The 14619-nt window shown below is 44.1% G+C and overlaps 1 protein-coding gene across 2 annotated transcripts in view; it reads left to right on the forward strand.

Annotated features, from left to right (window-relative positions):
- PATJ (PATJ crumbs cell polarity complex component) overlaps window positions 1–14619 on the forward strand; it is a 429677-nt gene that overhangs the window by 147354 nt on the left and 267704 nt on the right. For both annotated transcript variants that reach the window (XM_030205409.1, XM_030205410.1), the window contains exon 19: window positions 910–1002. In XM_030205409.1, coding sequence (XP_030061269.1) covers window positions 910–1002 — 93 coding nt within the window. The remainder of the gene's footprint in view (window positions 1–909; window positions 1003–14619) is intronic.

The raw sequence follows: 14619 nt of genomic DNA on the forward strand, positions 1-14619 counted from the left end.
CCAGAGAATGTAGTAAAAGCAGTTAGCTTAGTGGGGTTTAAAAAAGGTTTGAATATCTTCCTAAAAGAAAAGTCTGTAATCCATTATTAAGATGGACTTGGGGGAAAATCACTGCTTATTTCTAGGATAAGTAGCATGGCATATATTGAACTGTTTTGGGATCTTGCCAGGTACTCGTAACCTGGATTGGCCACTGTTGGAAACAGGATGCTGGGCTTGATGGACCTTCAGTTTGTCCCAGTATGGCAATACTTATGTTCTTATGAGTCCCATCTTTTCTGCCACATTCATCTGTATTTGAGCAAGATTATATGTATGATGTAATGTTTGGATGATGAAATATTTGGACTTTTTAAGACGTTTGTTATTAAAAATGTTATTTCAGCATTTATTGGTTCATTTCCTCCTTTATGCATTTCATCCTCACTGTTTCATACGTGATTCATATAAAACCATTTTTCACTTTATACATTCTGCAGATTCTAAGTAAGGACAATAATTATGTTTAAATAACAAATTTCTGCCACATTTAGAATGAAATAGTTTAGTGATGCCCCAGTGTTCCCATATTGGAGCTGTAATTTATAGGTGGCTGTTCTCTAGCTCCTCACATATGCTGCGTTTGAACTCACGCCATGTTTCATAATCTGTGCTAGAGAAATCTGCTTTAATCTTGTTGTGCACCGAAGCAAAACAACCCAAATGTTTTCAGTATTAATTCCTCACTACCTGAAGTGCATATGGATTCTTGTTTCTTGTCAACAATCAGTGAGCAATCTTGATCCAGTTCCAGCTCCGTTAAGTAAACAGAAAACTGATGTATTTAACCATGATGAGCTCTTTATCCTTTCATTGGCTGAAGAATCTACTGAACTGAATGTTTAATCTGACATACTAAATGTTTTCTAGGGTGAAACCAAGGAAGAGAAGAGTCCTTACCTTACATATGGAGATGAAGTGGAAAACATTCGTGAACACATAGAAACACTAGATATATCAAAGGTATTTAGATTTAAAGTCCAAAATGTTTTCATAAGTATAAATAATGATACAAAACTTTTGTGAAAGGCACACCAAGTACCTACTGGAACAGAATTTGAGGCTGAGCCACTGAGTAGGTTTTTGGATTATAAATGGTTAGGTTTAAATGGAATATTGTAAAGCAGATCCATCTGATGGAAGTCTGAGGGCCTCTCCTACCAAGCCTCATGGCAGTGCCAAAGTGAAAGGGCTTTGTCGGCATTATCGCACTGGGAGCCACTAACATGGCTTGATAAGAGGCTCTGAGTTTGTTAAAAAAACTCTTATGGGCTCTTTTACTAAGCCGCGTTGGCCCGCCCGGCTACCGTGTGGCCCTTGTGGTAATTTCTTTTGACGTGCGTCCACTAGGCGCCGGAAAGGTTTTTCATTTTCTGGCGTGCGGGCGGTAATTGTCATTCTACGCGCGTAGACCGTTACCGTGTGAGACCTTACCACTAGGTCAATGGCTGGCAATAAGGTCTTAGACCCAAAATGGACTCGTGGCAATTTTCATTTTGCCGCATGTCCATTTTCGGCAAACATTTTAAAAAGGCATTTTTTGCAGGTGCGCTGAAAAATTATTCTGTGCACACCCAACACTCATCTACACTACCGCAGGCCATTTTTCAGTGTGCCTTTGTAAAAGGGCCCCTTAGTATTTATAAATTAATGGGAAATGTGCCTATTGATTACATTTAGTCAAAGTTAGCAGTGGAAAGCCGGCTTTAAGCATCAGTAACATAATCCTAAAATAATATACATAATGCATACTTCATTATTTGTCAGAAGTGACAAGTCTGCCCAAAATATTTATTACCTGATGCTTGCAATCCATAAAGATTCATGCACATTAATGCTTGCAATGAATTTTCATTGAATATTTCTCTAACATAATGGATATGAATTGTTTAATTTTTTAGTAGTAATATATAGAATGTTGTCATTCATGTATTAAAAATAATATAAGCCGCTTAAGATTTATATGCAGCACCATAAATTGTCATTGTGTGAATTTTATTTATACTTCATTTTCATTTGAGAATTGAACAATGGTTCATCAAGCAAAGTGAGCTTTTATGGCAAACAGAGGTTAATTACACAAAATTAAATTATGCCGTTTGAACTTAATAATGTACTGCCACTTACAATTTCCACTATGGATCTGATTCATCAAGATCCTATATATGCAGGATAGGTAAAAAAAAAAAAAAAAAATAAGAGGGGGCCCAATATTCAAAGGATTTATGCTCCTAGCTTTGAGAATTATTCTTATAAATTGGCCTCTTAGCAAATTTGCTAGGGCTGAGTGTATAACGTTATACACAAAATTTCACTGAACTAAATTTAGGTGCATAAAAAGTGGGTGGCAACAGGGACAGGTTTAGGGCAGGGGGAAAAGTTAGGAGCTTAACATTGATTTTCAGCATTAGGCTCATAACTTTAGGCAAATAAATGGCAGACTTAACTTTATCAGCGTAACTTGTAAGCTCCCAAGTAAAGATGAATTTTCAGCTGAAAACTTAGGCTCCTGAGTTAGACTGAAAATAAAGCACTTAGTTATTTTTAAATATCGGTGTGTTAGATATTCAATGTGGATTAAGTGTGATGCTGTGTAGCATGCACTAATTTCCACATTACTATTACTAATAATTTCTATAGAACTACTAGACGTACGCAGCGCTGTATACATAATCTGCAGATACTTTCTCTGTCCCTAGAGGGCTCACAATCTAAGTTTTTTTTTTGTACCTGGGGCAACAGAGCGTTAAATGACTTGGCCAAGGTCACAAGGAGGTGCAGTGGGAATCAAACCCAGGTTGCAGGATCAAAGCCCACTGCGCTAAACCATTAGGCTACTCCTCCATATTAGACACCTAACATGGAAATTCTTATTAGGAGTTGTGGTCTGCACAGAGAATGGGTGAGGACTACATCTTGCAATTAATACCAAGTTGTTACCAGTTGTTAACTGCCATCCTTTCTATTTACTTTCTTAATTTTCTTACTAAGAAATAAGGTAAATCATGTCAGTACTGAGGAACCTTAATGCTTCAGCAAAATGTTATGGGCATAGTATCAAAGGCCAGCAAAAGGTTGCAAGAATAATTATAGAGTCATAGCCCTTATCCAGTTTTCTCTTCAGATCATCCATAAGAGACTCGGTACCGTCGCTATGCTCTGACCACTTAAAAAAGAACAAATGACAGCAGGCAATTATTATACATTACTTCAGAGTCAAGTCCTGACTTTAGCAGTGGGAAAAAAGCAATGTTTCCTATCAATCTAGTTGGGAGTACACCCTCTCTTATGGAACCCATTTGTGATATCAGTGAAAGATAGCAAAGTATCAGACTTAAACCCCTTCATCAACTTGGTTAAGGGACCAATTCACAATTTCGGTATGGTTACATTTATTCACAGGCCCTTAACTTTGTTCATTGATACACTATTAAATTATCTAAATTCTTGCTTGGATTTAGCTTGTGCCTTTTCAGTAGAACTTCAAGGTGAGTTACATTTTGATTATAGCAGCTATTTCTCCAAGGACAAGCAGGCCATATTCTCACATGTGGGTGACGTCATCCATACTGCTTGGTGCTGATCTTAAACAAACTACTAGAGCTTTAAGAGCACATGCAAAGTCCTCACCGCACATGCATGAGTGTCTTCCCACCCGCCACGAGAGCGCGGGACAGTCATTCTCTTTGCATCTGCAGTGAGGAGAGAATGTGATTTGTCCTGTGCTCCTCAAAGTGTCTGGTGTGTGAGCGTATTTTTTTAATTTTTGTGCCTTGCCTTCAGGGGTTTTTGCCCTGACTTTTTGTTCTTTTTTTCTTCAGAAAGGTCCCTCCCCCTTCCCTTATAGTTTGTTTATTTTTCTTCAATTTTAGGTTTCCTTTATTTTAGGTTTCCTTTATTTTCGATGCTCTCAGTAGGCCCCCTTAAGCTTGAGCTCCATTCAGGTATTTCTCCCTCATTTTTTTCTGTACATGCTCCTTTTTTAGTCACCATCGAGCTGTTCGACTTGACCATGGCTGTTTTTCCTTTGATGTCATCGAAGGTTCCCAGTGGCTTTAAGCGCTGTAGCTGGTGCAATAGGGCAATCTCTGGCAAAGACTTCTTGGTGTCTTCAGTGTTTGGGGCCTGAAAATACCCTTTCCAGCTGTGTTCTTTGCTTTTGTATGAAGAAAAGAACCCAGCTGGCTAGAGAGGCTCAAAGGGAAAAGATATTTGGAGCCCGATCCGAAACCTCAGCATTGGTGTTGGCACTGACATCAACATCTGTTGTTGCATTGGGTGCATCGGTCCATATGGCTGAGAGAGCTGTCTCAGTGTCAGGTTCTCAGGTTCAGAGCCCGCGGGGCCGGGCTCTGGAACAAACGTGAGCCCTTGGGCTGCTGCCGAGGAGCGACAGCAGCAGGCAAAACCCACCAACCAACACTGGGCAAGCACACCGGCAGGGACTGCAGGCACTGCCCAGCGAACCGGAACACATGGACTGGAATCCCCCGGACTGGAGGACACAGGACTGGAACACACACCGGACCGGAACACACTGGACTGGAGCACACCAGACTGGAACACACACCGGACCGGAACACACTGGACTGGAGCACACCAGACTGGAACACACACCGGACCGGAACACACTGGACTGCAGCACACTGGACTGGTCCGCACAGCTTCACCTGCGCTTAGCTACTAAGCCCCCCAGGAGTTGAGCTCCTGGGTTCGAGTAGCCGACAGGACTTACTGGATACCGGATGATATAGGGACCAGGACTGGAAACAGAAGTGCTCCTAACCCTAAACTGATCTACGTGCTCCCAAGCCCTAAACCAGCAGGAGTGTTCCTAACAGTAAACTGACAAAAGGACTTCCTAAGCCCTATACTAAACAGGAGCCCCTAAGCCCTGCTCAAGAAAGGGACTTCCTAAGCCCTAAACTAACAGAGCAGGGAACTAAACACAAAGCTAACACAGGTGCTACTAAGCACCAAGCTACAAGCAGAGCTCTACACTAATAAGCTAAACACAAAACTACCAAGCTACCTAAGCCCTGCTCTAGCAAGCTAGATACAACTAACAAGGTGCTTCCTAAGCACTACTCTGGTAAGCAACCAGAAGGGAAGACAGGGGAGCCACAAGGAAAAAGAAGGGAAGCTAACACATAAGCCAAAAGTGATTCTAAATCACCAAACACCAACAGCAAAGACTGCAATGCTCCCAATAGCACAAACACCAGAAGTACTTCTAACAGCAAACTCTGCAGTGTTCCTAACAACACCAAACCCTGAAGTACTTCTATCAGCAACAGAGCTTCCAAAGCCCTACACACAGCAATGCTTCCAAAACCAAGAGGGAAAAGCAGGAAAGCTAAACACACAGTCACCAGTGCTCACTGCACCACCCTACCTAAAGCAAACACCACTGTTGCCAAGGCTCTGAAGGAAACACCACTTCCTTATCAAGGCCCTCCCTGATGATGTCACACTCCCTAGACCTAGGCAAAAGCACACTGACCCAGAGAGGCCCAACCCACACCAATGCAACACTGTGAAGCACTTGAAGCCAGTACACCCAAAGAGAGGTAGAGCAACTCAGGCAACACACACACAGGTGCAGTATAGTGAAACAATTAGAGCCATGCTGCTGGAAGCTGCCAGCACAGAGAGACAGAGCCAGCTCAGAAAGGACAGAGAAAAGAAACAGAAGCCAGCTAAGAAGCTGACCCCCAGGAAAGAGGTAAGTTTGAGAGGGGTTCAGACCCCAATCATAACACTCAGGCACTGGGAGTGAATGCGTATCAAGTGAGTCTGCACATGCCTTAACACCATCCGATGATCAGGGCCCCGGGACCGGTCAGCAATGGTTTCACTACCGAGGCGATGTGGGGATTTGACGTGGTCCTCTTTGGCACCAAGGAGCATTGATGACTGGCATTGGGTGAAGGCGAAGAAGTATCTTCATTGATCCCCCTTGATTCTTGGTGCCCAGAAGCTCAGGAGCACCAAGGGATTTGGTCCCCGAGAAGTGTCGATGCTGGGAGGACTGCTCCCCCTCCACAGAGGAGGTGCTGATGCACAGGTCTCCATGCAGCCAGGACCAGGCACCTGTCTCGACCCTGGAAGTTCAGCAGTCTGTCTCTGTACCAGCACTCTAGCCTTTCCCGATGGCTTCTCTTGACGAGCGCATCTGGGCCGTGTGTCTGTATATCAGCATCTGGGGTGCTTGCACTAGCTGCGTCCCTCCCTGTTTTTCCGCAAGGTCCTTAGCTTGCAGTGAAGTCTCTGATGCTATTGTCATATGCAGAACCAGTGTCTTCACCCCCTTAATGCTGGTGGAGAAAGCTTCGCTGGAGTCGAGGCTGGAGTCCACTCCTCAACGCCCATATCGGGGACATGACTCATCTTTTTCAAGACAGGTTCAGTACTGGCCCTCCCATGAGAAGTTTTTCGCTGAGTCTGATGATCCATGGTACTTCTTGGAGGAGGAGTCCTATGGCATTCGATCTGACCCCTTCCCTCAAGAGGAAAGGAGGAAGTCTCCACCAGTGTGTCTTTCCTTCCCAGGTGTTTTGCGGGAAATGGTGGCTACCATTCACATTCGTTTGGAGATAGAGGACAAGCCTAGGGCTGAGATGTATGAGTTCCTGGACTACAAATCTCCTCCTAGAGAGGCTGTGACGGTCCCTCTTCACTGGATCCTGAAATGTGTTCTGGTGAAGAACTGAGAATCCCCTCTGTTGGTTCTTGTCCTGCCCAAGAAGAGAGACACACCTTATATAGGATCCAGAGTTCCCCAGGGTTTGACAAGCCCCAGTTGCCTTATCATTCCCCGGTGGTAGAATCCATCCGCAAAAGAGCCAGGAGTTCTACAGACTATGGTTCAGTGCCCCCTGGTAGAGAAGCTAGAATCCTGGATTCTTTTGGGAGGAAGATGTATCAGGCTTCTATACTCATTTCCCGTATCCAGTCTTACTAGTTCTACATGAGCCTGCACTTGCGGAACTTGGTGCACACTATATATGATTTGGCTGATTCTTTCTCTCTCTCTCTCAGGAGCAGGCCGAATCACTTTGCCATTTGGTCAAAAAGTTGAAGGTTTGTAGAAAGTTCTTGGCTAGGGGTTCGTATGGCACATTTGATGTTACATCCAAGATCTCTGCCCAGAGTATAGAGATGCACAGACCCTCATGGCTGCATGTCTCTGACTTGGACCCTGTGGTCCAGCAGAGGTTGGTGGATGCCACGTGCTGGGGAGATAACCTTTTTGGAGCCAAGGTGGAGGAGGTCACTGACCTCATCAAGAAACAAACTGACACCATTGACACACACTCCTGTCAAACGTCTTCTGCACCTTCCTCCTCTACGAAGTTTTTGGGCAAGTTAAAGAGAGGTCCCTACTTCTCTGAGACATAGGTACTCGCCAGCCTTAGTCCCAGCGTGCTCGTTCTCATCAACAACATGCGCCCAAGGCCCAGCCAGCTCCCCAGTCAAAACTGGGGACGAGTTTTTGACTGGTTCCAGCAGAGCGTAGCCACAGTAAAAGTAACCATCCCGGACAACCTACTGGTTGGGGGGAGGCTGAATTTTTTTTTCCAAGAAAGGTGGCCCCTTGTAACCTCTGACTGGTGAGTTAAGTACATAAGTAATGCCACACTGGGAAAAGACCAAGGGTCCATCGAGCCCAGCATCCTGTCCACGACAGCGGCCAATCCAGGCCAAGGGCACCTGGCAAGCTTCCTGAACGTACAAACATTCTATACATGTTATTCCCGGAATTGTGGATTTTTCCCAAGTCCATTTAGTAGCGGTTTATGGACTTGTCCTTTGGGAAACCGTCTAACCCCCTTTTAAACTCTACCAAGCTAACCGCCTTCACCACGTTCTCCGGCAACGAATTCCAGAGTTTAATTGTGCGTTGGGTGAAGAAAAATTTTCTCCGATTTGTTTTGTATTTATTACACTGTAGTTTCATCGCACGCCCCCTAGTTCTAGTATTTTTGGAAAGTGTGAACAGACGCTTCACATCCACCTGTTCTACTCCACTCATTATTTTAAATACCTCTATCATGTCTTCCCTCAGCCGTCTCTTCTCCAAGCTGAAAAGCCCTAGCCTCCTTAGTCTTTCTTCATAGGGAAGTCGTCCCATCCCCGCTATCATTTTAGTCACCCTTTGCGGCACCTTTTCCAATTCTACTATATCTTTGTTGAGATGCGGCAACCAGAATTGGACACACCATGGAGCGATATAATGGCATTATAACATCCTCACACCTGTTTTTCATACCTTTCCTAATAATACCCAACATTCTATTCGTTTTCCGAGCCGCAGCAGCACACTGAACAGAAGGTTTCAGTGTATTATCGACGACGACACCCAGATCCCTTTCTTGGTCCGTAACTCCTAACGTGGAACCTTGCATGACGTAGCTATAATTCGGGTTCTTTTTTCCCATATGCATCACCTTGCACTTGCTCACATTAAACATCATCTGCCATTTAGCCGCCCAGTCTCCCAGTCTCGTAAGGTCCTTCTCTAATTTTTCAAAATCCTGTCGCGAGTTAACGACTTTGAATAACTTTGTGTCATCAGCAAATGTAATTACCTCGCTAGTTACTCCCATCTCTAAATCATTTATAAATATATTAAAAAGCAGCGGTCCTAGCACAGACCCCCGAGGAACCCCACTAACTACCCTTCTCCATTGTGAATACTGCCCATTTAACCCCACTCTCTGTTTCCTATCCTTCAACCAGTTTTTAATCCACAATAGGACTTTTCCTCCTATCCCATGACCCTCCAATTTCCTCTGTAGCCTTTCATGAGATACCTTGTCAAACACCTTTTAAAAATCCAGATACACAATATCAACCGGCTCCCCTTTGTCCACATGTTTGTTTACTCCTTCAAAGAATTGAAGTAAATTGGTCAGGCAAGATTTCCCCACACAAAAGCCGTGCTGACTCGGTCTCTGTAATCCATGTCCTCAGATGTGCTCTGTAATTTTGTTTTTAATAATAGCCTCTACCATTTTCCCCGGCACCGACGTCAGACTCACCGGTCTATAATTTCCCAGATCTCCCCTGGAACCTTTTTTAAAAATGGGCGTTAGATTGGCTACCATCCAATCTTCCGGTACCACGCTCGATTTTAAGGATAAATTGCATATCACTAGCAGTAGCTCCGCAAGCTAATTTTTCAGTTCTATCAGTGCTCTAGGATGAATACCATCTGGTCCAGGAGATTTGCTACGCTTCAGTTTGCTGAACTGCCCCAATAATCTGTCTTGGTTATACCCTGCATTGGCATCAATGATCACCAAATTGTCCACTGAGAGCATCTCGCTTTATCTGTTAGCATAAGCAGGTACGTGCAGAGGAACTCTCTGCCCTTCTAAAGGCCCATGCAGTTGAGCCCGTTCCACCAGGGGAAGAAGGGCTGGGATTCTGTTCCAGGTACTTTGTTGTGCCCAAGAAAACAGGGTGGATACGTCCCATCCTAGACCTAAGGGCCCTGAACAAATTCCTGGTCAAAGAAAAGTTCAGGATGGTTACCTTGAGCACCCTTTTCCCCATGATTCTGGAAAATGATTGGCTATGCTTTCTGGACTTAGCATGCTTACATTCACATCCCAATACTTTGAGGTCACAGGAAGTATCTTCACTACTGTGTGTTGCTTTTTGGCCTTGTGTTGGCTTCCAGAGTTTTCACCAAGTGTCTTGTAGTAGACACAGTGTGCTATGCAGACTGGGAGTCCATGTGTTCCCCTACCTGGATGATTGACTGGTGAGGAGCACATTGAAGGATGGTGCTCAGGAGTCTGTGCAGAGAATTATTTGGGTGTTGGAGCTACTAGGATTTAAACTATGCCAAGTCCCATCTCCTTATTGTTCAGCAATTGGAATTCATCAGAGCCCTGCTAGACACACTTGCAGGCACATGCTTTTCTCCCGGTGCCAAGGGCAGACACTCTTGTCACTCTTGCCACTCGGGTCTGAGCCAGCCAGCAGGTCACAGCTCGGAAGATGTTGAGATTGTTGAGCCATATGCCCTTCACTGCTCATGGCACATTTTCGCATGAGATCTGCCCAGTGGACCCTAGCTTCCCAGTGGTGCCAAACCTTGGGGTACCTAGCAGATATCATCCAAGTAACACATGACTCAATATCTCCTTTGCTGGACACTTCATTCCCATTTGACTGTGGGACTTCCATTCCAAATTCCTCAAGCTCCAGAAGGTGCTGACGATGGATGCATCCTGCCTGGGATGGGAGGTTAATATATAGATGGGCTTCACACCCAGGGTGCTTGATCAGCTCAGGAATCAGATCTTCAGATCAACCTCCTGGAACTAAGGGCAATCTGGAGTGCTCTGAAGGCTTCCAGAGATCAGCTGTTTGGCCAAATTGTACTTGTTCAAACAGACAATCAGGTTGCAATGTACTACACCAACAAGGGGGGGGGGAGGTACCAGATCACACCCACTGTGTCAGGAAGCCGTCTGGATGTGGCAATGGGCACTCCAGCATAGGATGCTTCTCAAGGCTACTTACCTAGTGGGCAAATCCAACGGCCTTACTGACAGACTGAGCAGGGTCATGCAACTGCATGAGTGGCCACTCAACATGGACGTTGCCTGCGAGATCTTCCGAGTGTGGGGCACCCCCCCAGTGGATTTCATTGCCACTCAGCTCAATCACACAGTCCCTCAGTTCTGTTCCAGGCTTCAGGTCAACAACAGACAAATGTCAGATGCCTTCCTCTTTCATTGGGGGACGGGTCTTCTGTATGCGTATCCTCACATCCCTCTGGTGGGGGAAGACTTTGCTGAAACTCAAGCAAGACCGAGGAACCATGATCCTGATTGGCCGAGGCATATCTGATTCCCTCTTCTTCTGGAGTTGTCCTCTGAAGAATCATGGAGTTTGGCGTGTTTTCTGGCCCTCATCACGCAGGGATCTCTTTTGCATCCCAACCTCCAGTCTTTAGCCCTCACAGCCTGGATGTTGAGAGCTTAGAATTTGCTTTCATCTTCCTGATAGTGTTTCCCAGATCTTGTTGGCTTCCAGGAAAGATTCCACAAAGAGGTGTTATTCTTTCAAGTGGAGGAGGTTTGCCATCTGGTGTTAAAGCAAGGCCCTAGATTCCTTTTACCCCACACAGACTGCTTGAATACCTTCTACACCTTTCTGAGTCTCAAGACCAACTCCGTAAGGGTTCACCTTAGTGCAATTGGTGCTTACCATTGCCGTGTAGAGGGTAGGCCCATCTTTAGACAGCCTCTAGTTGTTCGCTTCATGAGAGGTTTGCATTTGACCAAACCCCCTGTCAAACCTCTGCCAGTGTCATGGGACTTCAACTCCTTTCAAGCCACTGGATTCCTGCCATCTGAAATACTTGACCTGGAAGGTCCTGTGTTTGGTGGCTGCTAATTCAGCTTGCAGGGTCAGTGAGCTTCAGGCCCTAGTGGCAGATCCACCTTACACACAATTTCATCTTAACAGAGTAGTTCTCCGCAGGCACCCTATGTTCCTGCCTAAGGTTGTGTCTGAGTTCCATCTGAACCAATCATTCTTCCAACATTCTTCCCAAACCACATTCCTATCCTGGCAAAATGCAGTGCACACCTTGGACTGCAAGTGAGCATTGGCCTTTTATTTGGAGTGGACTAAGCCCCAAAGATAGTACCCAACTTTTTGTTTCTTTTAATCCTAACAAGATGAGGGTTGCCATTGGGAAACCCACAATCTCCAGTTGACATTTCATTCACTTATACTACTACTACTACTATTACTTATTTCTAAAGCGCTACTAGACGTACGCAGCGCTGTACACTTGAACATGAAGAGACAGTCCCTTCTCGACAGAGCTTACAATCTAATTAGGACAGACAAACAGGACAAACAAGAGATAAGGGAATATTAAAGTGAAGATGATAAAATAAGGGTTCTGAACAAGTGAATAAGGGTTAGGAGTTAAAAGCAGCATCAAAAAGGTGGGCTTTTAGCTTAGATTTGAAGACGGCCAGAGATGGAACTTGACGTACCGGCTCAGGAAGTCTATCCCAGGCATATGGTGCAGCAAGATAAAAGGAACGGAGTCTGCCAAGGCTGGGCTGACTGTTGAGGGTCAGTTCAAGGCTCAGAGCCATGACTGTGTCAGTAGCCCACTTGAGGTCCGCTTCCATTATAGAAATTTGTAAGGCTGCGACGTGGCCTTCAGTACATACATTCACATCTCATTACTGCCTCAAACAGGATACCCGATGTAATAATCAATTTGGACAGACAGCTCTGCAGAATTTGTTTGTGGTCTAGAATCCAACTCCACATCCCTAGGCCCATTTTGTTCTGTTCCAGGCTGCACTGTCTCCCAGTTGTATATAGCTTCAGGTTAACTACTATTTTGTCCTCAATGATGCAACTCCCAGTTGACCTATTTTTTAAAATCATTCAGGGCCCTGTTTACACTCTTATCCAATTTATAAGTTGGCAAGAAAAATAAAGGCACTATACCCATTAGAGATTGAGGTTTTTAGACTTATGAGGATACTCGCCAGCAGTTTTACTCGTAGAAAAAAAACTTTTCAAGGTAAACGCAGAGCGACCGGTTCAAGTGGCAGTTATATCTGCTAGAGCCGAGTATCTGAAGTCTTTTCCTCATTTAAGTAAGACACTTAGAGAATTTTACTTGCTATTAGTGGATTTGTATTGAATATTCTGTTAGCAAGCACCAGGTATAACATTGATAACTATCTAACCAAGCTGTCACTCTCTAGATTAAACACACAAGATCAATGCTGGCTTAATAGGGAAATTCAGGAGCAAGAGGTGAAGGAGGCCGTTAGGGAAATGAAGGTAGGAAACACTGCGGGAGAAGATGGCTTCTCTGTAGAATATTATAAAGCGGTGGGTCCTTCAACAGTTCCCTTTTTGACCAAATTACTTAATGGTATACAAGAGGAAGTGCCTTTACCAAAAAGAGTATGTACAAAGCAAAAGTGGTGGTTCCGCCCAAACCAGGCAAAGATCCTACCTCATGTGCTAATTATCGACCAATAATATAGACTTGAAATTGATGTTTTTATAATTAGGATAATGAAGTATAAGATATTTTCTTGATTTTATGGATTCATTTGAAGCTGGTAAATCAATTAAATCCAAAGTATAATCGGGTGCCAAACCATTTATTATTTTGTAAATGAATGTGCAGGTTTTGAAGATTATTATAGGTTAGAGCATAAGAAGTAGCCATACTGGGTCAGACCAATGGTCCATCTAGCCCTTTATCCTGTTTCCAACACTGGCCAAGCCGGGTCACAAGTACCTGACAGAAACCCAAATATTGGCAACACTCCATGGTACCAGTCCCAGGGCAAGCAGTTGCTTCCCCATGTCTGTCTCAATACCAATTATGGACTTTTTCTCCAGGAAATTGTGCAGACCTTTTTTAAATCCAGATACACAAACTGCTATTACTACATCCTCTGGTAAAGAATTCCAGAGCTTAACTATTAGTTGAGTGAAAAAATATTTCCTCCTATTTGTTTAAAAATTATTTCCATGTAACTTCCTTGAGTGTCCCCTAGTCTTTGTAATTTTGGAACGAGTGAAAAATCGATTTACTTCTACTCGTTCTACACCACTCAGGATTTTGTAGGCCTCAATCTTATCTCCCCTCAGCCGTCTCTTTTCCAAGCTGAAGAGCCCTAATCTCTTTATCCTTTCCTCATATGAGAGGAGTTCCAGCTCCATTATCATTTTGGTCGCTCTTCTTTGAACCTTTTCTAATTCCGCTATATCTTTTTTGACATTCGATGACCAGAACTTAACACAGTACTCAAAGTGAGGTTGCACCATGGAGCAATACCGAGGTATTATTATATTTTCGGTCTTATTAATTCCCTAGCATCCTGTTTGCTTTTTTGGCTGCAGCCTCACATTGAGCAGAAGATTTCAGCGTATTATCTGCAATGACACCTAGATCTTTTTCTTGGTTTCTATAATAGCCTCTTTCACTTCACCTTTTAACCATGCTGGCTGTTCTTTTCTCTTCTTTCCACCTTTGCAAATACGTGGCATGCATCTGGACTGGGCTTCCAAGATGGTATTTTTGAATAATATCCATGCCTGATTTAGTGTCCTAACCTTTGCATCCGATCCTTTTAGCTTCTTTTTAACCATTTTCCTCATTTTTTTTTATAGTTGCCCTTTCGAAAATTAATGCAGCTATAGTAGATTTCCTTTACGGGTTCATCCCAGACTGTAGCTCAAACTTGATCATGTTATGGTCACTGTTTCCCAGGGGACCCAACACCGCCACCTCTTGCACTATGCCCTGCATGGCACCAAAATGGTACCCCCTCATGTTTTGAAGATTGATGCTTGTACCTGAGGAAGTAGAGGGTCAAGTTGATCTTGGCCAAGCTAAAGGAGCTTTGGTTGGATTTGAACCCTGGCTTCCCTGATTCTCAGACCAATGTTCCAATCATTAGGCTGCTGGAAGGGAATATTGTAGTTCACCCAAAGCACTTGGTCGCAAGTCGAAAGATTTCTGATTTAATTCCTATCTGTCCTATTTCCCCCAAACCCATT

Source organism: Microcaecilia unicolor, chromosome 6, assembly GCF_901765095.1.
Source record: "Microcaecilia unicolor chromosome 6, aMicUni1.1, whole genome shotgun sequence".
In the NCBI taxonomy this organism is placed as follows: Eukaryota; Metazoa; Chordata; class Amphibia; order Gymnophiona; family Siphonopidae; genus Microcaecilia; species Microcaecilia unicolor.